General features: G+C 36.6%; 4 protein-coding genes across 6 annotated transcripts; 3 read left to right on the top strand and 1 right to left on the bottom strand.

Moving 5' to 3' along the window:
• Positions 1-489: 489 nt before the first annotated feature.
• LOC120000348 lies at positions 490-9057 on the bottom strand. Of its 3 annotated transcripts, XR_005468608.1 has the most exons (11): positions 8089-9057; positions 6318-7475; positions 5060-6208; positions 4840-4881; positions 4118-4194; positions 3390-3474; positions 3158-3241; positions 2920-3021; positions 2720-2818; positions 716-1110; positions 490-630 (listed from the first exon to the last, which is right to left on the bottom strand). XR_005468608.1 is itself a non-coding variant. In XM_038848392.1 (10 exons), the coding sequence occupies exons 1-10, from the start codon at positions 8854-8856 to the stop codon at positions 997-999; spliced, it is 3678 nt and encodes a 1225-aa protein (XP_038704320.1). In that variant the 5' UTR covers positions 8857-9057; the 3' UTR covers positions 555-996. The 3 variants fall into 3 exon arrangements, 1 of the variants encoding a protein (XP_038704320.1); XM_038848392.1 differs by having other exon boundaries at positions 555-1110; XR_005468609.1 differs by lacking the exons at positions 490-630; positions 716-1110; positions 2720-2818; positions 2920-3021; positions 3158-3241 and having other exon boundaries at positions 3410-3474; positions 5116-6208.
• A 1633-nt stretch (positions 9058-10690) lies between these two features.
• Positions 10691-15459, top strand: LOC120000340 (alpha-soluble NSF attachment protein 2-like). Its single transcript, XM_038848378.1, has 9 exons — positions 10691-10991; positions 11889-11938; positions 12055-12127; positions 12540-12619; positions 12701-12852; positions 13669-13828; positions 13913-13960; positions 14375-14458; positions 14901-15459. The coding sequence occupies exons 1-9, from the start codon at positions 10847-10849 to the stop codon at positions 14979-14981; spliced, it is 873 nt and encodes a 290-aa protein (XP_038704306.1). The 5' UTR covers positions 10691-10846; the 3' UTR covers positions 14982-15459.
• Positions 15460-18602: 3143 nt separating this feature from the next.
• Positions 18603-20929, top strand: LOC120000338 (patatin-like protein 2). The gene is made up of 7 exons (XM_038848376.1): positions 18603-18822; positions 18924-19105; positions 19200-19386; positions 19510-19677; positions 19940-20242; positions 20391-20572; positions 20706-20929. The coding sequence occupies exons 1-7, from the start codon at positions 18661-18663 to the stop codon at positions 20782-20784; spliced, it is 1263 nt and encodes a 420-aa protein (XP_038704304.1). The 5' UTR covers positions 18603-18660; the 3' UTR covers positions 20785-20929.
• A 2494-nt stretch (positions 20930-23423) lies between these two features.
• Positions 23424-25814, top strand: LOC120000339 (patatin-like protein 2). Its single transcript, XM_038848377.1, has 7 exons — positions 23424-23684; positions 23786-23967; positions 24065-24251; positions 24377-24544; positions 24808-25110; positions 25259-25440; positions 25558-25814. The coding sequence occupies exons 1-7, from the start codon at positions 23523-23525 to the stop codon at positions 25634-25636; spliced, it is 1263 nt and encodes a 420-aa protein (XP_038704305.1). The 5' UTR covers positions 23424-23522; the 3' UTR covers positions 25637-25814.
• The last annotated feature ends 860 nt before the right edge of the window (positions 25815-26674 follow it).

The raw sequence follows: 26674 nt of genomic DNA, 5'->3' as shown, positions 1-26674 counted from the left end.
TATGAATTGTATTATGGGCCTCCATTTTAGGAAAAATTAAGGCCTAGAAACTTATATAGAAGGGAAAATTAGGTATTGGTTTCCTGTATCCAAAGTAATTTCAGCTTAGTGGCTAAAAAATATATTTATGAATTAGCAGTCTTTATTATTATGTGACCACAATTACAGTACTTTTTTAATTAGAGAACGACACCATACATCTTGTCTTTTAAGATTCGATATGACCTACACTTAAAAGCTTGTTCACATGCGAATCACTTATACATACTTAGTTTATCATAAAACACAATAAAAATGAAGACTAAACATATGAAGAATCACATGTAGCATTTGTCGTAGAATTTCGGTCCATAAAATTGATCTGCATATCAGAATTAATACCTAAACTCATATCGAAAGACTCGCACGAATAGAAATTTCTCACATGATAAGTGAGACCAAAACATAGTGTGTGGCGAGTATTGCTTTGCCCCCAGTCTACCTCTACACCTTACATAAGTAAAAAATGAACAGAAAAAAAAGGTATAGAATATCTTATTCCATGAACAGAGAGATTACAATCTACCGTTAATCTTTCATTCCATCTGCTCCGTATTTCTTTATTGTAATGTATGATACAACATTCCTACCCTAGAAAGAAGGTCAATGTACATTCGAGATTACAAGCAACTTGAGAAAATACAAAAAAAATTAAATTTAGGGAAGAAAAAATTACCTGGTCCAACACGAATTGCATCTTTAGATTAGTGTCTCAAAAGCTTCATCTAAAGATATAAGCAAATCCACATCCACATGCCCCGGTTGGCTTGCTATCAAAATGCAATTGCACGCACCAGAGCTTGTTCTGGGTAGACTCATGCCACACTTTTCACTGAATGAAAAGTGAGGACTGTTTCTTTTGCTCCAACATACTCGCAGAGTTAACAGGAGAAATGTTCTTCCTGTAGTTCCTATTTGCACCTTCTTGGTGCTTCAATAAATTCTCTTCTACAAAAATTATAATGTATAGTGAGCTTTCAGCTTGTGCAAGAATTCTAGCGTCTCTTTGTAAGAAGGATCACTGCGGCCGAGAGGTTTACAAGAATTTACATGATCTGTTGACTCCAACACCTGTTCAAAATGTTAAAAACATGAAAAAAAAATTGCTGATGAAAACAAGTCAGATAAGAAGCAGAAGAATAAAAAGACATGCAAATAGTACAAGGTATCTAACATGTTTCTTAAAGATGCATTAATTATTCAATTCTAGAAAAAAAATTGTAAATTAATCTAAGATAATGAAGTCCAAGTCCATCAAAAAAAATATATATATACTGAAGCTTAAGACTACTTCCTATCACAAATCCATGGACTGGCTTAGATAAGATCCACTCCATTTCCATCTTTAGTGTTTAAATGGTCACAGCTTGATCCAGTTATCAGCATTTACAATACATGACAGATACAATGCAGCATCTTTGAAACCAGTTTGCTTGCTCTCCCTGTTTCTCAATTTTCTTTAAAATCCACAATTTCAAATCTACATCCTTAAAAAGGCATTACAATCAGTTTTCAACACCACAAATCACAGAGCAGCTTCTATGACATCATTGCCAGGTAGCAATAAGAAATGGTAAATGCAAGATATATGCATGTCTTAGAACACATCATCAGACAAGTGGGAACCTTCAATGTCACCCAAGTACCCCAAAGGAATAACTGATCAATCGGTCCTAGATTTTAGAGATTTTTCTGTTCTTCACGGACAATATTATGTTAGAAACTTACACGTAACTTGAGTAGGACATTACATCCCACAACCATTGTATATAAGGCATGTCACTTGTCCAGATGAAACTGGGCAGAAAAGGAAAGACAACAACAGCATGCCACAACATTATAAACAGGGGAACTCTACCCCATGTTCCCACAATACGAGGAGAAATGTAAAGACCACAGAGAGCTTAAAATACAAAATTTCAGAAACCAGACTGGATTGGCCAATTTGAATGGCTCGCCAAAAACTACCCTTGATCCAGTCTGTTTTACAACTTTGATTAAACCTAGTCAAAAATTGAATCAAACCTGCTGAGCAGATTGAGGAAGGAAGGTAATTAAATAAACCATGAAGTGAACCAATTAAGATTAAATGAAACTATGCTAAGTGAACCCATCATTTCTCAGTAACTATTAAATGTAAAACAGTATCTTGTGAGATGGACAAATCACAAATCCATTTTAACTCTTTCAAAGTTTTGAACTTGGTAAGCCTGATATATTTATCAAGTTCAAATATTTCACATAATTGATTAAGGTCATGGATTCAACTACAGTGAACTACAGTCAAACCGGTAGAGATATTTAAAATAGAAATGGACAACTCTCCAGTTGTTAGCTAGTTTGGGGTTTTCAAATAATGAAATATAGGTTAAATAAAATAGATTTTGTATCTTCTGATTGAAGATTGAAACAAGTGAAGTATTGAACTTACAGCACCCACCACCACACATCCAACCGCATGGCATTTTAGTAACATTTACCACCCAACACTTCTAAGGACTATCACAAAAACAACGTTCATGATGTTAGAAGTGTTTGTAAATTCGTATATAAATATGCACCATCTATCAATTACTTTAGGCCCGGATATTATTTCACATAATTCAACTGCCAAATCTTTGGAAAATCGATGATCACATCAAAATAAAATAAAATAAAATGTCATGAAAAACACACTTACAACAAGTTCACCATATCCAGGATATGCTGATTCAATTGGAACTATCTCCATCCTAAATGCCCATCCTCCATAACCTTCAACTATTGGGGTAACCTTGGTCTGCAAAAATGATGACTTTCTATCATGCTCTAAAAGCCAGGAAAACATAGACAAAGAGTGATAGGACTTTGGGGACTAAAACTTGAGAGCAGATACTTTACCTCACAAAAACTAAGGACTTCAAGCATACCCTTCTTATGAAGATGACGAAGAAAGTCGTTAAGCTGTATGAGTCTTGGAGAACCACTTCTAAGCTCCCCTATCTATTAAAAGGAAGTAATTAATAGCAATCAGCATCAACTCGCACATCCAAACTCATGCTTATAATTAAAATTTGAGAATCAAATTGATGTATTCTTAAAAGAAAAGGATAATTGAAACTTCAGACGATATACTCACAGATGGGGCTGGGCGAAATACAAGGCCCATTCGCCAAGGCATGTCTGCAAGTTTACTTCCAAAATGAGGGCAGCTATAGAACACCTGAAATCAGAGTTAATTACAACAATATTATACAACTCAAAGGCAAGACAAAAATTATGGTACGGCTTTAATATCAATATCTCAAATGTATTTGACAAATGCTAAAAGTAATAGGACGGTAACCACTATCAAAATAAACAGAACATACAACGCCAATGGTATTGTTCACGAGGTTATCAATGTTTTCTGCCTTCGCTTTATACAGCATTTGCTTGACAACCAGACCACCCATGCTGCAAAATAGAAGGCCATCACATTCAAAACAGGAAGTTAGGCACAATGCATACCGTGACTATATCTCGGCTAAAAATACATTCTATGAACAAATAGGAACAAACTAAAGCAATCATGCTTGTTCTCAAAGTCCTGCAAGTTCAACCTACCACAAAAAACAACCCTCTTAGCTCAAACAGTTTCCATTCCCTGCTGAAGCAACTTTATGACAAGAAGAGAATAAACTATAGTTGATGCAAAGAAGAATCAGGAGTGCGAACCCAACCCATGAAGTCTTTCAATATGCACTAAGCTAAAACCAATCTGAATTGCTGCAATGAGCAAAACATAGAGTAATACTACATGTAATGGAGATTCAGACCTCCAAATTCCAAAATCAACCTCGCTCAAGACTAGGTAAACATTCCTGCTCAATTTGAAGGAACAGTTATCGACATCGTGTTTCTTGTCATAAACAATTCCACACTAAATCACCTTCCGAAGGCCAATTGGTGACGCCAATAATCAACAGAAGGATGACATGGCAATCTAAAAACGCTAAATGCATGAAAAAAGAGAGGGAGGGGGCAGGGGAAGCGACATCATTTCAATAAACATTACAAACACATGAGCAAATAAATGTCTCAGCCTTATAAAATAAACCTGTGAGTTATGAATACAACAGGTCGATCCCCAATGCCTGCAGCAACAAGCTTTTGTAGCAGCATGGAGCTGACTTCCTGCACATACAGTGACGAGATGAATTATTCAAAGTCAGGAGAAGTATATGACCTTAAAAACAACAAATAATTATTAGTGAAGGAGATGTTGGAAGGAAAAAAAATCATAAATAAGCAAATGCGACAAGTTTTAACCAAATTGTGTTATAAAAATATGCTTCCATGCATTTACAGTTATCCATGAAAATATTACATAAGTTCAACATATGTTCAACAGGAACTAAATTTTGTGGATGAGACCTAATTATGAAATGTACTAAGCATCAATAAACTCCAACCATAGCAGAGTAAAATAATAACTGATCATATACTTTATTCAGGCTATCATGACTCACAAAAATAAACTGTAAGCAAACTCCTGGATTCCAACTAATTTCTATTATTTGGGAATAAAGGATTTCATGATGATGATGTACCATATATGCCATATATGCTTCATCAGATCAGATTCATGCAGCTTGTATAAGTATGGAATCCTAACAGCGAAACATTTGCAAGATGCCTATTTTTTTTCTTGAATGGGTAAAGATGCCAAAAGATAACAGGTAATTGCTCACAAATTAGGACTACCATAATTAGTATATTTGTGACTGGATGAGAAGATACAGAGTTATGCTTCTAAATATTTAGCTAAAGAATACAAACCTGAAGAGGCAAGCTAGCTCCAGACCATTGTGTGAGATTTGTCTGCAACGAATGTTCAACTAAGACGTTATTATCGATGAAAGGGACCTTGCCAAACAACCACCTTAAAATACAGGTTTCTAGAGGCACCATGGGACATAAAATGTAATATTTTTTGAAAGACAATCTTCAATGTCAGTAGGTCTAAAACTTTTAGATAACATCAAACTTGAACACAAACCTTGTATTTAAGACTAAACATGCGAGCTGGAGGAAAATCAGCTGAAAGCCATTCACCTGGCCAGAATGTTCCTTGCTTCCCTGCTTCCTGATCAATTTTCTCCACCAAGCCAGACTTTGTTGAGGATTTGTCCTCAGCCATGCGCCAAGTCTTATAAGGTCCACCACGCAGGCCATGTACAAAGACAACATCTAGTTGAGGAACCTCAGAATGTGAATTGCTCTGTGGTAAATTGGTAGAACTAGACAAGTTATCCACATTTAAAGTTTCTACTGTGGTTGCACTGTCACAGTCAACATGATCACCTCCATCCACACATGAGTTATCACTATGGTCTTCTTCTTCTGGCATTTTTTGGCAATGTTTCCAATGAGGCAGTTCAGGGTTAATTAAAAAAATCATGTCATCAAAACGAGGACAAACACGATTTCTTTCTGAAGTACCAGCATCTGGATCATCATTGTTTAAATTGGTATTTCCATTGTTATGACCACAAAAGACATTTACCAGTGTTGCTCTAGCATAACTTTGTATTTTAAGGTCACGGCAGATTTTCCCGTCAGCACAATCCTCTAGCCATTTACACCAAGTTTTATCAGCTACTATAAGCTTCTGAACTTTTGGAAGGATTGAGAGGATAGTTAGCAGCCGAGCAGCATGCCTACGTATGTGAGCAGTTGGTGGAACTCGAACACTTGATGAATCATTATTATCTGAAGTAGATGATTCAACAGGAACATTTGAAACCCGTTCCTTTGTCTCTGGCGCTCGTGATGCATCATAAGCCTCTATTGCAGCCAACTTCTCATAATCATCACATAACAGAAAGCGCCTTAGCAAACACAAGACCCCAAGGTCAGCTATTTTTTCCTGACAAACAGAATCTTCAGCACAAACTTCAGTCAGTGCTTTGATCCCCTTTAGAGAAGCAAGTGCAGAATCAGCAGCACTGATTTTAGGCACGCTATCCTTCTTTAAATTTTTAAATGGCTGAGAAAATGGTTCCAGTGAAAGTAAATCGACAAGCGGAAATGAATCAACAGAGTCAATGACAGTTCTATACTGATTTCCTGCCAGATCAACGACCACACTTGCTAGTTGATTAGCAGTCTGCATAGCCATAAGAATGTTTGACTGATCAACCTGAGTCTGCACATTTTATTAGCCTCATAAATATAGTTTCAAATATATATATATAAGCAGGTCTTTGTAACATTGAGACAATTGAGAAAGAAAAAAACAACTTTAAAGTCTAAACCTTCACATTGTTACTTTTAGACTGGGGGCTTCCTTTCACCGATACTGCCTTGTTGTAACGAAGAATCTCAGTTAGCAAAATAGCTAACCATCCCTGAGAAATTGGTAGCGATAATGGTCCGTAGTCTTCAAGAATGCATGAAAGAATCCTTGTGGCCGAGGAACGAATCATATCCGAGGAAGATTTTCCAAAAACCCAAGAAAGCAGAATGCCAGACCACTTTTGACATTCTTCAAGAGATAGATGCATGTTTCCAGTAGAAAGCAATTCTAAAGCCTTTGCCAAAGCTTCTTGCACTTGCTTATGCTTTGTCGTCTGCTTGGCAATGTCTCTCATCAAGTGAAGGCCCTTCTCCATTACTATCTTTTGTGCCTCAGGACTTCTCTCAACAGAAAGCAAAAAGGCAGACAAGGCTACATGAGCTAAAGGGATGTCTTCATTCTTACTAGCCTGTGAAACAGTAGAAAGGAGAGTCGAACTCCAATCAGAAACAGAATCATTTAAAGGCAAATTATGATCCTCCAATAGCAAACGAGCCACCAAACTCCCATGCCATTTCACAGATCTCTCTGGTGCCATTAGAGCAGTTGTCACAGCATATCCGTCTTGATCTAGTTCTTGAATACGAAATCTATTGACCTCTGATGCCATTGCCCAATTGGCCAATGCCCATGCTGCAAAGGGCACAGCGACATGTTGACAATGCAAATCATCCCAAAGACCAGGCACCACAGCAGAGGAAAGATTGGCTTGTGATGCTGAGATATCATGCTTGTTAAGCAATGCAATAGTTTTAGAAGTTTGGCTGACTGACTCTACATTATCAGCATCATGCTCCAGCTTCATAACCCCACTATTCCTTGAGAGCCCCAAAACAGTTGCACCTTCAATGATTTTGATTCCAATACCTTTAATTCCTTTTCCACCATCGTCATCACCTTCATCTTCACGTGAATCATCAAAATGCATGGCACCATCCTCAATGACTTCAATGGCCGCTGCGATATCCCTTGTTTCAGCAGTTCCTGGCAGCGATGTGTTGAAAGATACTTTTTCTAAACGATCACAGTTTGATGTGACAATATCCATAATGGCCGCCACGAGCATGCTCCTACCTTTCAAAGACTCAGAAATATCGAATGAACTACGTCTTGAATGCTGTTCCCACAGAAACGCAATACATTAGTGGTAAAACGCAACTTAGAAACGTCAAAATGTCTGAACAACCTTTACCGGACATAACAAAATAATACAATTATTGTCTGGAAAGATGAATCAATACATCAAAAAAAAAATTGATCGCACATCTTTATTATGAATTACAGATGAGGGCACTTCCATAAACCGACTATGAGATTGGACCTTAATCTGTAACTTACTGCATTTTCTGATCACACCTATAATGTACCAGCAAATAGGTAGCACAATACTTGGATGCATTTGCAGTTACAGTAAGTATTTCCAAAGTTTTGATTCCCCTTCCCTAACCAAGCCAACAAAATCCTGCCCACATACAAAATCAAGGCAAGTACATATCCCTAGAAATTAAATCCCAAAAAATAACCCCCAGACTGATGGGAATTGTAAAAATCAAAACAAACATGTAATTGGCTCATTTTCTTTAATGATACAGAGCGTGATTAGCAGGCTTCACAAATATTGGCTCAATCAAATAGCAGAATCCCTAAAGTTAGCCAGCTTCCACACATTTTATAACTTAATCGCTTATGAACAATTTAGCAAGGAAGAGAGAAGAAAAACAAAAACTCACCTTCTTGGACTGCTGAGGCTGGCAGGAAAATATAAACCTCAATAGATTCGGCACAGCATGGGGCCTCCCAAGCACCGAGGAGGATACATTAGGATCCGCAATCAAGTAAGCCAATGCCCTTGCGGACTCGGCCTGGGTTCCACCTCCGTCCCTGGCCCTGGGAACCGCCACTGTTTCCAGCAACCAGTCTACCACGGCCCCGCCACCTGCCCCAACCAGTGCGGCCCTGCGGCTCTCATTAGCGGCCGCAATGTCTGCAAGTAGTGACGCCACCCTCAGCTCGAACCCCGCGCGTACCTCATGGTTTGCCGAAGACAGCACGGACCGTAAAGACTGCCACAGAACGGAGGCGGCAACCCCGGTCTGCTTGATGTGGAAGAATATCCGTCGGAAAGAGTCGTTTGATTTATGGATGGCTTCCTCAATAGCCCCGTAAAGAGGGCTAGGGTTGTGGGTTCCCCTTGAACGCCGGTCATAGTCGTGATGGTTGTCAGAGGAGAGAATGGCGATTGAGGCAACAATTGCTGATAAGACGGTGGCGGAAGCGACAATAATGGAGTTGCGATAACGAGAGGACGAGGTGACTGTGGAGAGGTGGTTTTGGTGGAGGATTGTTGGAGGCGGTGGAGATGACAATTGGGGAGGGGTATGTTGGGGATTTCGGAGGTCGTTCGGGGGTAAAATGGGGTTGTCAGAGGAGGAAGAGGAGAAAGGACAACGGCGAGGGCAGCGATAATACTGTCGGGGCCTCAAGCAGAGACGGAGCATAGCTTGGTGGTCACGTAATTTCTATTGGATTTTCTTTTCTTTCTTTTCTGTTTTCTCGGCAAGAGAAGGAACGTTGCAGAGAGAGTATGGCGGGAGGAGAATTCGCGATTCGTACGGAAAATTAAGAGTTGGTAGACGGTAATGTGGGTGTATCGGAGGTATTTTGCCGCAGCATATGCGAACCTTGTAAAGAGATTACAAAATCACGGACATCCTTGCGCCAGAAGAAAAATAGCACAGGAACTGATTACGAAGACACAAGCCCATGGGCCGAAACAATACTGGATTGAATCTATGGGCCTTAGGGGTTTGAGTCTTGACAAAAGAACTACAATGATATAATATTATAATAGCCTTGTAATGGGCCTAGATGTGTAGTTGCAATGGAGATTCCAAGCAAAAAGCATCATGGACCCTTCATATCATTTAAGCCCAGGCCCACTGATTTATATTTTTTTGGCATATTTAATAATATTCATTGCTAAAAAGATAAAGGTTCCATAGGAACAAAAAATATTACACACTTCCGTTTGTATTTTCCTATAACACACTTGAGACTGTTTGTATTTTCCTATAACTTCCTTCTGTTCAAGTTTTGTTTTCTTTTCTTGGAATTTTCAGTTTACTAAAATTATAAACTTTGTGCCAAGTCGTCAGCTACTTTGCGCGGGTGCATTGCTAGTTAGCTTCTAAAGTGCCAAGAGTATTGATCAGTCCAAGTATTTGTATTATCTTCACTGCTCTTATTCTATGCGAACGGTTGCAGGACTTGAACTAGGAAAATATATGTCTCAACCATCTCGGTTGAGGGGCTTTTGGCGCTTTTACTCTATGCATAGGGGTTATATGCCTCAACCATTTGGTTGAGAGATTTTTGGCACTCTTACTCTATGCGCTACTGCACTTGATGTGTCCAAACATTTGTGTACTATATAGGATGACAATATATCCAAACATTTTGTGTAGAAATCAACTTGATATATTCACATAATTATATATCGACTTCCATAAGCAAAATTCTTACTCACAAAAGTGTCATTGATTTTTGAGCTTCCTGAATGTGTTTCACTGAATTCATTCTCAGCATTTGATTCAGCAAAGAAATTGCTTATATTTAAATTTCAAAATCAAATTAGACTATAAATCTTTATATTCATTTCTATTAGCTTGTTCATCTACTCATCCACGACTTAACTACCAGATTACATCTCAAGTTTGACTCGACATATCTATTGTTGAATTTGTTTTTGGGTGACTGTTGTTAATGATATACTGAGTATATCTCTACTCTTATTATTTCTACCTCAATAGCTCAATGTGGAAGGAAAATAAACTTTTTTTTTGTGTGTAGATTTTGAATATCATAACAAAAGATTTTCTCGAGAATGAGAGATAGTCTGGTTGGTCAGGTTGCATACCCAGGACTTTGAGGTCCAGGGTTCCATTATTACCAAGGGTTGGGATTTGGGTAGTTTTCATCCGCTGTGGTGGCCTTCATTCCCCTCGGGCATGGCTTAGCGTGTGTGTGGCCTATGAGCCTTTCAAAAAAAAAAAGATTTTCTCCTAATTATTACTTAATATAGACATTTTGATAAGAAAGCTTATTTAAGTAATTAACTCGGAATATATTATTATTACTCAAGTTTATTCTACAAAATAAGGAAATGGACTGCTTTTGGACTGAACCAAAGATGCTAAATGGGCTAATTTTGGGCCGGATTTTTGAGTTATGGGCTTGCGTAAGAGGTCCAAGGAAGCTCAAAATTTAAACAGCCCAAACAAAATGGGCCGTCACATCGACGTGGAAAAGTTTCCGAGTCCGCAAGTCAAGTCGGCGAAAAGTTCAGCCAGCCGGGCTTTCTCCAATTACCTTTCTCCAATATCGTCTGCCACACTCCATTGATCTTTGCCTTGTGAAGGTTTGTCGGGTGGCCTCCGATCTCCATTTCAACGCCGATAATTCTCTGAGACTGAACAAAGGTAGAGAGAAATGGGAGATCAGGTGGGAAGAGCAGATGAATATGAGAAGAAAGCAGAGAAGAAGCTGAACGGTTGGGGTCTTTTTGGGTCCAAATACGAGGACGCTGCCGAGCTATTAGAGAAGGCTTCCAATTTGTACAAGCTTGCCAAATCATGTAATTTCTTTGGTTCTCTCTAATTTTTCCTTTCCTATATATGGTTTGTTCATGAAGAATTTTTTTTCCTAGCGATTTACTGATGATCTGGTGGAGCATTGGGGTCCGTTACGTAGTTGGGATGGGATATGAGGCATACTTTGGTTTTGATTTGTTAGGGTTTCAGTGGAGGAACATAAGTAAGAATTGGGGATCTTGTTTGATCGGTGGATCCGGTCTAGTCTAGTTTATGTAGGTTTGTCAGTAATATGGAAATTTTTGGACGGAAACTGTCAATCCAAGTTACTAATTTTATTCATCTAAAGTCCTTACAATGGGAAACATGATGATTAATCCAATCATGCTAGTTCTATATCTTTCGGGATAAATTAATAATTATAAGGAGAAATTAATTAAGTGGACTGGGGTGGCATAACCAGTAATGGAATAATTGTTCTCACATTGGGAAGACTAGTACCATTTGGTTCTGGCTGGTTTAAAAACTAAACAGCTGTTAGTCAAGGTAAAGTTACATTCTACAAGTTATGTTTTTTTAGAGTTCCACTCATTTCTTTCTTGTGCAAGAATAAGATTTCAAAAAATTGAATTGAACTGAACATATCATAAGAGTTCGATGCATTGCCCCTGGGTGCGTTGCGGTTATGGCAGTGCGCCAAATTGTATTCTTTATTCAATACAATTTGTTAAGACTGTTCTCCTATATTTTCTGTTGGACAAGAGCCAACCAATTTTAACTTAAAAAAATATTATTATCTTCAACGAGCGATTTGGATTTGAGTGGATGTGTGATACCTTAGTGACTAGGCATATAATTGGGTTACGTTTCAAAATTTCTGATTTCAACATCAAGGCATAGCCATTTATGGTTGTCTAAGCTTTGAAGGTATGGATTTACAGGGGATAAAGCCGGAGCAAGTTATGTCAAGTTGGCGAATTGTCACTTAAAGGTAAGTGGTCCACATGTTCTTCATTGGGCATCCTCTTCCTCCTCCTTCGTCCTCTTTAACTAATGGTTCCTTATACAGTTATACCCGTTTGACTGGGAGTTGTCTTATGCTTGTAGGTTGATAGTAAACATGAAGCCGCCAGCGCTTTTGTTGATGCTGCTCACTGCTATAAGAAAACATCTGCAAATGGTATGTATGCTCTTAGTTGACATGCATGGTTTTGCCTTAAATACATAATTTGCCAATTTGAAGTGAATTGGGCCAATGGGTGTTGTGAAAGGCTGTGGAATGAAATAAAAGTTATTAAAAGTGGCTATGACTTGAAAGGGTTCTGATTAATCTATACGGGAGCTAGTGCTTTCGGTTGTAATCTTATATCAATTTACTGCTCACATTTCCTGGTGAGAGATTAAGTGGCTTGATGTTTGAAGCTTGGACATGTTTGCATATTAGCAAGCTAACTTTAATTTATGCTCTTTCCAATAATTTATGAGATAGTAATACTGTGCAAATGTTGCCTTTACATCCAATTGTGTGGTAATACTCTCTCTTCCAAGTCCTCTTCAAACTTCCACTTTGTTGAAATCTTGTTCATATGCAGAGGCGATATCTTGCTTAGAGCAGGCTGTAAATCTAATGTGTGATATTGGAAGGCTCAGTATGGCTGCAAGGTATTACAAGGTACTGTTTTTATTTTGCCATATGAATGATTAATTTCTATTCCAGAAATGACCTCCTGATTTAACTAATTTTTTAATATAGGAAATTGCTGAATTGTATGAGTCAGAGCAAAACATAGAGCAAGCTATTGTTAACTATGAAAGGGCTGCAGATATGTTCCAGAGTGAAGAAGTAACAACCTCTGCCAACCAGTGCAAGCAGAAAGTTGCTCAATTTTCTGCTCAACTGGAACAGTAAGGCTTGCCATCTTCTTGTTGCATGGATTTATTCTGATTCTTCTCTGTTCCTGTAATCAATAAATACTGTAGTGGAAGGGTGTTTGATATGGTAAACTTGTTGTAATGTACGATCTATAGACTACCGTGGCTTGTTCACGGTGGTAATGTTCCCTTAGTTTGAATCTTTGTAGGCCCTGGAAAATTCTGGCTAATTTCAAGCAGATAAAAGAAATTTATCATGATACCTTTGAAGTTTAGTCCTGTCACAATTTACCATGATATCTATGGCAAAGATCCCGGGTTTACATTTGGATATGAACTTTGAGAGTTCATCTAAGAATTTTGGGTAAAAGTAGAGTTTCAATTTGTTTAACTGGTTATTGCAATCAACATTATGAGATCAGCTGGTGACCAACATGCCCTAGGATTACTTTTGTTTATCCATATGGTTGGTTTGTTGTATTAAAATAGAACTTTACACTTAATTTTTAAGTCATGATGATGATTTGAAAGTGAATGGCCCTCGCAAGTCGCAATGCTAGCTGTTTTCTGAAGTTGTCAGCTTAGGAGCCAGTTAAGCCTTTTGCACTACACCCCAGGGTTCAAAACCAGTCCTCTCTTCGACCAGGAAAGATTTAATTTCAACAGTATAGCACAACCAAAAGACCAAAAGTTCATTTTTATAACTGTGCAAGGGGAAGAGAAAAGGGTGTGGGGGTTGATGGTCGTGGTTACTCTTTTAAGGACACTAGTTTAACTACCATTCACTTGTTGATAAGGGATTATGAGGTCATATGAGTGCTGAACAATTTTCCTTTGAAACTTTTCCAGGTATCAGAGGTCTATAGAGATTTATGAAGAAATTGCTAAGCAGTCACTCAACAATAACTTGCTGAAATATGGAGTTAAAGGACATCTGCTGAATGCTGGCCTATGCCATCTTTGCAAAGGCGATGTTGTTGCAATTACTAATGCATTAGAACTGTATCAGGTAATAGTTTTGTTCTTGTTCCACTTACTATAGTTCTACTTTTTATTAGCTAATGCTCTGCCAACCTGGCATTTTCTTCTTCAGGAGCTGGATCCAACCTTTTCAGGAACACGTGAATACAGGTTTTTAGCGGTACGTTTTCTCTATACATGAAGCATTGCTTATTGTCTCCTTCAAATGGTGAAGTTTTGTGCACGTTTCCTTTTTTAATACATAAATCTGAAATAAGTGTGCGTGTTTAATTGACTGGCCGCTTGTGCTCTTAATTTATAAACACGAGCTGGATTATTTGGGTGGAAAGAAATGAGAGGTTTTTCGAGGACAAAGATTTTTCTCTGGAGAAATTCATTTATGAGTGGTTAGATATTGTTATATTTTGGTTCTCTACTCTCTAGTCTCTTTAAGTCAAGTATCTGTTTTTTCATCAGTACTATAAATTTAGCTTCTTCTTAATGTACTTTGGGTTGCACCGGCTTGGTGCCTTTTTGGATTAATTTCTTTTTGCATCAGAAAAAGTATGCTTATGCTATAATACAAACTTGGTAGGATATTGCTGCTGCTGCTATCGATGAGGAAGATGTTGCGAAGTTCACCGATGTTGTCAAGGAATTTGACAGCATGACCCCTCTGGTAAAATCCTTTTTGGCATTAAAATTCTACCTATGTTGGTATATGAAGAAAATTGATCTTTTTTCCCTGTCAAGCATATCATGCAATTATGATGGGAAGTTTTTGGAATGCATTTGTTGACTGCTGAAGCTGCTGGCATCCTCTTCGTTTATAGGGAAAAATATCAAATAGAAGTTGCATGCAGACAGTTGTTAGTTCCCTATTGTTCAAATTAGGCCCTGTAATCTAAAAATAGAATATTGAACTCAAGTAATCAACTTTGGGCTATATGTTATTATTTTTCTTAATCCAAACTACAGGGGGTTTGAAAAAATTTCTGACTTCTTGCCTCGTTTCTGTTTTTTCACCCTTGTGTATGACATTCGAAGTGCTGGATATCTGAAAGCAAACCTTTTCTTGCTCTGTTGTTTATCACCTGTTAATCATATTGTTATGCGTCCAGGATCCTTGGAAGACAACCCTTCTATTGAGGGTAAAAGAGAAGCTGAAAGCTAAGGAAATGGAGGAGGATGATCTTACCTAAGATCAGATGTCTATGTTATGTTGTTTTGGTTCTTCCCATTGTACGACGTCATTATGTCATGAGACAACTAAATTGGTATCCTTTTACTGCATATATATATATATATTTGGTTTGGCTTTTAACAAGAGTGTGTGTAAGCGTAACATCTTGGACGGCGTAGCAATGAACTTGAAGAGTAAAGAAGAGGGGACTCAATGGATGATTATGTTGAAGTTCTGGATGCATATTTTATGCCCTGATTCACAGCACAATCCTTATATCTCTTCATTTCCTTTGTAACTGGTCGTAAACTGAATGTGAATTTGGTTGATGGCTTGTCTGCAATCTGCAGTTCATAGTAGAGTACAGCCGTCTGAATATCCATAAGGGGCTTTGTTTTGTTTCTTCCCGAGACCATCCATTCCAATAGAATTTTAAAAGGGATCCTACAGTACTAGGCATGATATTATATTTTACGTTGTAGTTGACGGATTCTTCATGCGTATATGGTATAATTCGTTCGAGGTGGAACTTTGAGTATGAATTATTCCTCCATGACTGCAACAGCAAAACGATCAAAAGATGAATTGAAGAACGACTTTTGGTGAAATAGACTTTCTATCTAGCCTCATAATGGGGTACATTGATAGATTTATAGGGGTGCAGCTTACGGTTTTCACATATTCAATTTCTAAAAACAATATTTCCGATTCTCCGTATATTATATCTAAGGTCTGTGTATATCTCGTTTGTCCCAACGTGGATCATGCATGAGGTTCATGAGGTTGGAGCTGCGGTGGACTCTTATAATTTTTTTTTTTTTGAATACAAATACAATATACGACACACCATCAGATCAAGCCTATGAAAGTACAGGTGTCAACAAGCCTCACGTAGGAGGCACAAATCAAGCCCACGCAGGGGCAAACTAAGCCTACACACCTCCTTATAAATATTCGGAGTAGGTGAGACTAGAACCCATGACCTCAGTCAGGGACTCTTATAATTTAATGGTGGTAAATTGGTAATGAAGTAAACAGAGATTAGTCCTATATTGCAACTTAGATTAAAATATTATGGACATAAAACATGTGGGCTGCTAACACACATTAGAGATTACCAATTTAAAAAGCCCATCTGAAACTTGGAACCTATATATGATCCCTGCCGCCGTGGCTTTACTAGAAAGTTTAGTTGGGTTGCCATTTTATGCACGTAAATTTGTGATCAATAATATATACACACATACACGCACATGAATTCTCTTATGCGAAATTAAAATAGGGAGGACCACTATATATTATTTTATTTTTTTGTAAACATGTAGGATTCAAATTCCGAAGCAGTCACCCCGACTTATCATTTTAATTTTTAACACTTTCAACAAGTAGTTTGCATTTTAAATTCACATAGGAAAATTCTTGACATATACATACATATATACATATAATATGGTGAGACCAAAAATAATTGTCGTTTATCTTATAATCTGTTGTTACATAACGTAAGGTTTGATTGAAGGGTGTCTTGTACAGATTCTCTTGTTTTGATTTGTTGTTGGAAAGGAAGCCTGCAAGTAACATCTTTTCATCAGCCTCTTTTCATGACCAAAACCTTCTTAGCCTCCAAATATATATTTGAGCATGTGAAACAACATTTATTTATTTTATTTGTAGTGGTGGGTTTGGGGAGGAAGTGATGGAATATTTAATTTAATTTAATTTTTTATGTTAGGAAGTAATTTTGAAACTTCACAATTTTAATTTTATTTTAAAGTAAAGGCTAGATGAGTTTCAAACTCTAATACTCTGTATAAAAACGTATTTTTCAAAAGGTTAAACTAATTAATGAGATAATAAATTTAATTTGTCACCATTTATATATCAAACATTTTAGTTCAAATTATGGATCGGGTGCGGATCATGATGGTCCCATCCCCTCTCTGCCCTATGTATTGAGGTCAGTTTATCCTTATCACCACCCCGAAGGTGCCCACTGGGTTGGGAAGGGGACCCGTCCTGATCAATCTCGGTATTTACCGATCCTATCATAATCAACAACAACATTAATCTACCAAATAACTTGTATAATCCAATAAACATTCAAATAAAGGGTGATTATCAATTTGACTTAAGGGTTAAAGTTTTAATAATAAAGTTAATTACATGTTTAAATTAAGAGATGTGTTTTCAGTCCATTGGATTTAGGTTTTAATAACAAAATCAAGTTTAATATATGTTTTTACATATAAATATGTCTTTAGGCTACAAAAGTAAACTAGAAATTTCGGTATATTTATATATAAATATAAAAATATTATTTTTCAGGACGGATTATTCGTAGGACGGGTGCGAAGAAGATTCGTCCCCACATCACATGCGGGTTGAGTTTTTTTGCCCCGTCCCCCCTTGCGTCCCAAAGTTGGATCGGGGTGGGGCCTTCAAGTTGGGTCGGGTTGGATAAGAATTTTCATCCCTACAATTATTATTTTATCATGTGAAAATTATAGGTAAACATGTCATCATTGATCATCCACACATATATTTTATATTTAATCATTGGAATGCCCAACTCATTATATAATAATAATTATTATTATTCTTTTAACATAGAAAGGATAATTAATCATTGAAAGGAACTTAAAAACCACTCATACTATCACAAAAGAGCAACCAGTAATCTGCATATATTGATTACTACACAGATTACGTATCAGTTGATGGATACTACTGGCATAGTTTATATATATACTTGGTTCAACTGGTTTCAAAACATAAAATAATTAGCGAGAGCAATAAAATATTTCAAGAGGTAGTTAGAGTAATTAAGTGGCTAGATAACAACTAGCCAATAATAGTTCACAATTTTCCTCTCATGGTTCCAATTTTTAAAATTCATAGACAAAATAGCGATCATCTTGAATGCGATATTATGCATACTGATCGACAATGACACTTAGCTTGTTCTTTGAACATTCGATGTGAGGTTAAACTTGGGTTGTCAAGCCAGCACCCACATAAATTTTTCACCTGACAACAGGGTACGTTACGTTGACAAAACAACTTGTAACTAATTTTAGGTTTTGTCAATTTCATACGTAGCGTTAAGTAGAATGGCAACATCCATGCTGATGATTTTTCTTTGCTTCATTGCCTGCCTCCTAACACATATCCATTCATTTATGAATGATTGACTTTGTTTTCCCATGCTTTCTTTGTGGTCACTTTTTGTGCCATTTCTCGGAAATAACTTTCTTTTAGCTTTTACCAGTTCTTGCGATTGATTCATTCCTTGAGCACGTCCTCTCAATGTACTAATTATCTTGCTTGGGAATTAATCATATCTTGAAGTCAAACCTAACATTCCAATATTTCATGGTATGAAGTCATCGTCAAATGCCTGGTGGGACCCGAATCCTTAAATATTTAATTTGAATTACGGATAGTGGATACAATGACACTAGTGGGCAGCCATTGAAGAGATAATGTAAGGAATTGGTCAAATTTTGACTGGTAAAATCTGAATTTTAGAGTTTGTTGAAAATTCAAATTTTAGAGGGAGACCCAATCACCCAAACATCTATATAAACCCCCTATCCCCATGTCTAGCATCATCAACAGCCACATACGATTGAGCTTCAGCAACAATACAAACAAACAAACAAACAAACACTCTCTTCTTGATTTATCAAAACTAATCAATGGCAAGTATTCCCCCAACCCTCAGAACTGTGGAGAGCATCAAATCACCTCTTCAGGCTCCAACTTATGGAGAGATAATCACTGTCCTTAGCATTGATGGAGGTGGAATTAGAGGAATCATACCGGCAGTCATCCTAGCCTTCTTGGAGTCCGAGCTTCAGGTAAGTTTTCATGCATGCATGCAGGCATGTTTTCTCCGTTACATATCCGTTTGTGTTTGCTTGTTATATAAATATAATCATATGATCATGTGTGTGTGCAGAAATTGGATGGTGAGGATGCAAGATTGGCAGACTATTTTGACGTGATATCAGGAACAAGTACTGGTGGCCTCGTAACTGCTATGCTAACTGCTCCTAACGAGAATAATCGCCCTTTGTTTGCTGCTAAGGATATCAAGGACTTCTATCTTGATCACTGCCCCAAAATCTTCCCCCAAAACGGGTAAGAAACACTCACATAAGATTATTTAAACATGATTTTTTTCCCTATTTTAAAGAAAACATATGTATATAAACTTATCTTTGTTTTGCATCAGTGTGCCGTTTGGATCTGCTGGAAAACTGGTAAAATCTCTGACAGGACCGAAATACGATGGCAAGTATCTGCACAAGCTTGTCAAGGAGAAGCTAGGAGATACAAAATTGCACCAAACCTTGACAAATATTGTTATTCCAACTTTTGACATCAAGAAACTGCAACCAACCATCTTCTCCAGCTATATGGTACGTACTTGATCAAACATGATTCTGACATCAATATCACAGAATCGTCGTTTCGATTCATTTAAAAAACTAATTAGTACTAAAATCTGATGTAATCATATTTATATGAACATGATTTTGTAGGTAAAGAACAACTCAAACCCATTCAAAGACGCTTGTCTCTCGGACATATGCATTGCAACTTCAGCTGCACCAACTTATCTTCCTGCATATTCTTTCAAAACCGAAGACTCCAATGGAGGGGAGAGGGTGTTCCATCTCGTTGATGGTGGTGTCGCTGCAAACAACCCGGTATGAATAAATCAACAAATATTATAAAGATCCTAACAGTTGGTATCTCAAATATCTCAACTGTTGAGTTGGATGCACAAGATTCAAGTGAATTCATAGGTTCTACATGTCCCATGTGATGCACATGAAATCCTGTGGGTATAACTCAGCAGCTGGGATACTACCTGTTGAGATTCCTATCATCACTGATACATTATCTTAAACAATATTTTGGAATATAATTGATTCTAATCATATATATGTACTTGTTGGAATTTATTAGGCTTTGGTGGCGATAAGTGAAGTAACAAAGGAAATCACAAAAGGCAATAGTGACTTGAGCCACATAAAGGCAGCAGACTATAGTAGGTTCATGGTTATATCATTAGGAACTGGTGGAGCCAAAAATGAAGAGAAGTATGATGCAGAAGAAGCAGCTGGTTGGGGTGTCCTAAGTTGGTTGACTGCTGACAATTCAACTCCTTTAATCGATGTTTTCAGTGAAGCCAGTAGCGATCTCGTTGACTACCACATTTCCACTATTTTCCAAGCCATTCACCACAAAGAAAATTACCTTCGCATTCAGGTATAAATATTAATAATTAACAGCAATCTTATAGATTCCAATATTTTTGTCCCAACTATCTTAAATGTTGAGATGGATGCATATAATTCTTCCAGTTCAACAACGATGCTAATTATTAATGGTGGCATTTAATTTTATTGTAATTTAGGATGACAATTTGAAAGGAGATGAATCGTCCGTGGACATAGCAACAAAGAAGAACTTGGAGGCACTTGTACAAGTTGGTGAGAAATTGTTGAAGAAACCAGTGACTAGGATGAATCCTGAGACTGGTGTCTGTGAACCTACATCTGCATCTCATCAGGTTACAAATGAAGAGGCTCTAAAGAAGTAAGTACATGAATTTAATTTCATGATTAATTGATCCAATCTTATATATATATATATATATATATATATTCTAATTAATTAGCTTTGAGTTTTAATTATATGTCAATTAATTATTTTCCACTTTAATTAATAGGTTGGCAAAAATACTCTCAAGGGAGAAGCAGCTTCGTGAGATAAGGTCACCTAAAGTCAAGGTTGCCACATCCAAGTGAGACAACGACATAGATACATACTGACAATTCATGTAGTCGATTTGAATTACAATTGATGTACTTTTCGTTAAATTTACGATCATTTATCAAAATTCATTTGTATTCATTCAATAAAATCAATAAATTCTTTCACTTAAGAATCTCAGTTTTTTTGTGAATTATTGGAAGACCAAATTCAATATGTACGCACATTAATTGGTCAAATTTGGTATATGTATCCAAATTACCATAATTTTTTCAAGTCTCCAAATAACGCAAAATTCACAGTAGAATAATTGTAATTTAGTGGTACAAACATAAATTTCAAAAATGTATCATGCATCAAACCATGTCAGTGGAAGATTCGAGGTTTTTGAGATTCAACTGATACAAATGTTGAACCGCTAATTTATAATATATAATAAATTAATATATATATATATATATATATTTACATATATATTTTGTAAATATAAGTATATATATTATAAATAACTCAAAAAGTGAAATGAAAAAAGAAAAGAAAAAGTAATGATACCTCCATGGCTCCATCAGCATATTATTCAACTCCTTATCAGCACAAGTACACAACTCCTAATCCACCATCAATATATCAATAAATCAACTCCTAATCAGCCATCAACAAATCAACTAAGAAAGAATAAATCAATATACTAATACATACCCATCAACACAGAAAGATTAAACCAATAATACAGATTACAGAGCCATCAATAAATCAATTCACTAATTGTCTAATACAGAGCCGTCAAAAAATCGATAGTCAACGATTAAATCATTTCATAACAGTTTATCTGGAAGCGGCCTAGGCGCCTAGGGCATGAGCTTATCTCGCCTAGAAATTCAAAAATCGACTGATTCTGCAATGTGTCAGTCGCCGTAGAACTCGACACTGGATCGAGATACCGCAGCCCGCAAGTTAGCCGGCCTTTAGTTTTAGGTCCAAGATCGAAGACTCGAAAGGGACAGAAATGCTGGTTGAACTCTGTCGCCGCCCCGAAGGTCCCCATGGGTCGGGGACCCGTCTTGATGAATCTTGGCATTTACCGATCCTATCATAATAAACAACAACATTATTCTACCAAATAACTTGTATAATTCAAAATAATCCAATAAACATTCAAATAAAGGGTGATTATTAATTTGACTTAAGGGTTAAGGTTTTAATAATATAAAGTTAATTACATGTTTAAATTAAGAGATGTGTTTTCAGTCCATTGGATTTAGGTTTTAATAACAAAATCAAGTTTAATATATGCTTTTACATATAAATATGTCTTTAGGTTATAAAAGTAAACTAGAAACTTCGGTATATTTATATATAAATATAAAAATATTATTTTCCGGGACGGATTATTCACAGGACGGGTGGGAAGAAGATCCATCCCCACATCGAATGCGGGTTGAGTTTTTTTACCCCGTCCCCCATTACGTCCCAAAGTTGGATCGGGTTGGGCCTTCAGGTTGGGGCGGGTCGGGTAAGAATTTTCATCCCTACAATTATTATTTTATCATGTGAAAATTATAGGTAACATGTCATCATTGATCATCCACACATATATTTTGTATTTAATCATAGGAATGTCCAACTCATTATATTATTATTATTATTCTTTTAACATAGAAAAGATAATTAATCATTGAAAGGAACTTAAAAACCACTCATATTATCACAAAAGAGCAACCAGTAATATGAATATATTGATTACTACGCAGATTACGTAGCAGTTGATGGATACTACTGGCATAGTTTATATATATACTTGGTTCAACTGGTTTCAAAACATAAAATAATTAGCGAGAGCAATAAAATATTTCAAGAGGTAGTTAGAGTAATTAAGTGGCTAGATAACAACTAGCCAATAATAGTTCACAATTTTCCTCTCATGGTTCCAATTTTTAGAATTCATAGACAAAATAGCAATGATCTTGAATGCGATATTATGCATACTGATCGACAATGACACTATATAGTTTATTCTTTGAACATTCGATGATGGGGCTAAACTTAGGTAGTCAAGCCAACATCCACATAAGTTTTTCACTTGACGACAGAGGATATGTTGACAAAACAACGTGTAGCTAATTCTAGGTTTTGTCAATTTCATACGGAGAAATGAGTTTTCCAAGTACGCGTTAAGTAGAATGGCAACATCCATGCTGATGATTTTTCTTTGCTTCATTGCCTCGTAACACATCCATTCATTTATGAATGATTGACTTTGTTTTCCCATGCTTTCTTTGTGGTCACTTTTTGTGCCATTTCTCGGAAACAACTTTCTTTTAGCTTTTACCAGTTCTTGCGATTGATTCATTCCTTGACTACGTACGTCCTCTCAATGTACTAATTATGTTGCTTGGAAATTAATCAAATCTTGAAGTCAAACCTAACATTCCAATATTTCATGATATGAAGTCATCGTCAAATGTCTAGTGGGACCCGAATCCTTAAATATTTAATTTGAATTACGGATAGTGGAGGCAATCACACTAGTGGGCAGCCATTGAAGAGATTATGTAAGGAATTGGTCAAATTTTGATTGGTAAAATCTGAATTTTAGAGTTGTTGAAAATTCAAATTTCAGAGCGAGACCCAATCACCCAAACATCTATATAAACCCCCCATCCCCATGTCTAGCATCATCAACAGCCACATACGATTGAGCTTCAGCAACAATACAAACAAACAAACAAACAAACATTCTCTTCTTGATCTCTTGATTTATCAAAACTAATCAATGGCAAATATTCCTCCAACCCTCAGAACAGTGGAGAGCATCAAATCACCCCTTCAGGCTCCAACTTATGGAGAGATAATCACTGTCCTTAGCATTGATGGAGGTGGAATTAGAGGAATCATACCGGCAGTCATCCTAGCCTTCTTGGAGTCCGAGCTTCAGGTAAGTTTTCATGCATGCAGGCAGGCATGTTTTCTCCATTACATATCCGTTTGTGTTTGCTTGTTATATAACTATAATCATATGATCATGTGTTTCTGCAGAAATTGGATGGTGAGGATGCAAGATTGGCAGACTATTTTGATGTGATATCAGGAACAAGTACCGGTGGCCTCGTAACTGCTATGCTAACTGCTCCTAACGAGAATAATCGCCCTTTGTTTGCTGCTAAGGATATCAAGGACTTCTATCTTGATCACTGCCCCAAAATCTTCCCCCAAAACGGGTAAGAACCACTCACATAAGATTATTTAAACATGATTTTCTTCCCTATTTTAGAGAAAACATATGTATATAAACTTGTAATCTTTGTTTTGCATCAGTGTGCCGTTTGGATCTGCTGGAAAACTGGTAAAATCTCTGACAGGACCAAAATACGATGGAAAGTATCTGCACAAGCTTGTGAAGGAAAAATTAGGAGATACAAAGTTGCACCAAACCTTGACAAATATTGTTATTCCAACTTTTGACATCAAGAAACTGCAACCAACCATCTTCTCCAGCTATATGGTACGTACTTGATCAACATGATGATTTTGACATCAATATCGCAGAGTCATCGTTTCGATTCATTTAAATAACTAATTAGTACTAAAATCTGATGTAATCGTAATTATCTGAACATGATTTTGTAGGTGAAGAACAACTCAAACCCATTCAAAGACGCTTGTCTCTCGGACATATGCATTGCAACTTCAGCTGCTCCCACTTATCTTCCTGCATATTCTTTCAAAACTGAAGACTCCAATGGAGGGGAGAGGGTGTTCCATCTCGTTGATGGCGGCGTCGCTGCAAACAACCCGGTATGAATAAATCAAAGAAAATGATAAACATCCTATCTTAGATATTTCAGCTGTTGGGTTGGATGAACAAGATTCAAATGAATTCGTGGGTTTTACATGTCTCACGTGATATACATGAAATCCTGCGCGTATAATTCAGCAGTTGGGATACTACCTGCTGGGATTCCTATCATCACTGATGAATCAATGATACATTATCTTCAACAATATTTTGGAATATAATTGATTCTAATCATATATATGTACTTGTTGGAATTTATTAGGCTTTGGTGGCGATAAGTGAAGTAACAAAGGAAATCACAAAAGGCAATAGTGACTTGAGCCACATAAAGGCAGCAGACTATAGTAGGTTCATGGTTATATCATTAGGAACTGGTGGAGCCAAAAATGAAGAGAAGTATGATGCAGAAGAAGCAGCTGGTTGGGGTGTCCTAAGTTGGTTGACAGCTGACAATTCAACTCCTTTAATCGATGTTTTCAGTGAAGCCAGCAGCGATCTCGTTGACTACCACATTTCCACTATTTTCCAAGCCATTCACCCCAAAGAAAATTATCTTCGCATTCAGGTATAAATATTACTAATTAACAGCAGTCTTATAGATTCCAATATTTTTGTCTCAACTATCTTAAATGTTGAGATGGATGCATATAATTCTTCCAGTTCAACAATGATGCTAATTATTAATGGTGGCATTTAATTTTATTGTAATTTAGGATGACAATTTGAAAGGAGATGAATCGTCCGTGGACATAGCAACAAAGAAGAACTTGGAGGCACTTGTACAAGTTGGTGAGAAATTGTTGAAGAAACCAGTGACTAGGATGAATCCTGAGACTGGTGTCTGTGAACCTACATCTCCATCTCATCAGGTTACAAATGAAGAGGCTCTAAAGAAGTAAGTACATGAATTTAATTTCATGATTAATTGATCCAATCTTATATATATATTCTAATTAATTAGCTTTGAGTTTTAATTATATGTTAATTAATTATTTTCCACTTTAATTAATAGGTTGGCAAAAATACTCTCAAGGGAGAAGCAGCTTCGTGAGATAAGGTCACCTAAAGTCAAGGTTGCCACGTCCAAGTGAGACAACGACATAGATACATACTGACAATTCATGTAGTCGATTTGAATTACATATATATAGTTACACTTAGTTTTATTTATTATGTTTGATGTACTTCTAGTTAAATTTACTTTCATTTATCAAAATTCATTTGTATTCATTCAATAAAATCAATAAATTCTTTCACTTAAGGATCTCAGTGTTTTTTTGTGAATTATTGGAAGACCAAATTCAATATGTACGCACATTAATTGGTCTAATTTGGTATATGTATCCAAATTACCATAATTTTTTCAAGTCTCCAAAGAACGCAAAATTCACAATAGAATAATTGTGATTTAGTGGTTACAAACATAAATTTCAAAAATGTACCGTACATCAAACCGTGTCAGTGAAAGATTCGAAATTTTTGAGATTCAACTGATACGAATGTTGAACGTTAATTTATAATACATAATAAATTAATATATATTTACATATATATTTTGTAAATATATGTATATATATTATAAATAACTCAAAAAAAAAAGAAGAAGTAATGGATACCTCCATGGCTCCATCAGCATATTATTCAACTCCTTATCAGCATATTATCAGCAATTCAACTCCTTATCAGCAATATCAGCATATTATCCAAAGTATTTTTTTTAAAAATGCATGCGTGGATCATGCATGAGGTTGGAGCTGCGGTTGACTCTTTTAATTTAATGGTGGTAAAATGGTAATGAAGTAAACAGGGATTAGTCCAATATTGCAACTCAGATTAAAATATTAGGGACACAAAACATGTGGGCTGCTAACGCACAGAAGCCATCCATGTTAAAAAGCCCATGTGAATCATGGAACCTATATGTATGATCCCTGCAGCCACAGCCATATTATAAAGTTTAGTTGGGTTGCCATTTTATATGTATATATATATATATATATATATGGTGAGACCAAAAAAAGTTAGACTTGTCGTTATCTTATAATCCTTAATTTGTTACATAACGTAAGGTACGTTTGATTGAAGGGTGTCTTGTACAGATTCTGTGTTTTGATTTATTGTTGGGAAGC

Source organism: Tripterygium wilfordii, chromosome 6, assembly GCF_013401445.1.
Source record: "Tripterygium wilfordii isolate XIE 37 chromosome 6, ASM1340144v1, whole genome shotgun sequence".
Classification (NCBI taxonomy): domain Eukaryota; kingdom Viridiplantae; phylum Streptophyta; class Magnoliopsida; order Celastrales; family Celastraceae; genus Tripterygium; species Tripterygium wilfordii.
Note: the sequence above shows the minus strand (reverse complement) of the source record. Positions and strands in the feature narration are given on the sequence as shown.

Bases quoted from the DNA above. Each gene is read 5' to 3' on its own strand.
- LOC120000348 (XM_038848392.1), bottom strand. From the start codon at position 8,856: ATGCTCCGTCTCTGCTTGAGGCCCCGACAGTATTATCGCTGCCCTCGC. The intron at 4,882-5,059 runs GTTTGTGTTCAA...CATTCGTTGCAG, and splicing joins TGTTTAGTCTTAAATACAAG to ACAAATCTCACACAATGGTC. The intron at 3,022-3,157 runs GTGAGTATATCG...TCCTTTTAATAG, and splicing joins TATTTCGCCCAGCCCCATCT to ATAGGGGAGCTTAGAAGTGG.
- LOC120000340 (XM_038848378.1), top strand. From the start codon at position 10,847: ATGGGAGATCAGGTGGGAAGAGCAGATGAATATGAGAAGAAAGCAGAG. The intron at 12,620-12,700 runs GTACTGTTTTTA...TTTTTAATATAG, and splicing joins TGGCTGCAAGGTATTACAAG to GAAATTGCTGAATTGTATGA. The intron at 14,459-14,900 runs GTAAAATCCTTT...TTATGCGTCCAG, and splicing joins TTGACAGCATGACCCCTCTG to GATCCTTGGAAGACAACCCT.
- LOC120000338 (XM_038848376.1), top strand. From the start codon at position 18,661: ATGGCAAGTATTCCCCCAACCCTCAGAACTGTGGAGAGCATCAAATCA. The intron at 19,387-19,509 runs GTACGTACTTGA...ATGATTTTGTAG, and splicing joins CCATCTTCTCCAGCTATATG to GTAAAGAACAACTCAAACCC. The intron at 20,573-20,705 runs GTAAGTACATGA...TTTAATTAATAG, and splicing joins AATGAAGAGGCTCTAAAGAA to GTTGGCAAAAATACTCTCAA.
- LOC120000339 (XM_038848377.1), top strand. From the start codon at position 23,523: ATGGCAAATATTCCTCCAACCCTCAGAACAGTGGAGAGCATCAAATCA. The intron at 23,685-23,785 runs GTAAGTTTTCAT...GTGTTTCTGCAG, and splicing joins TCTTGGAGTCCGAGCTTCAG to AAATTGGATGGTGAGGATGC. The intron at 25,111-25,258 runs GTATAAATATTA...ATTGTAATTTAG, and splicing joins AAAATTATCTTCGCATTCAG to GATGACAATTTGAAAGGAGA.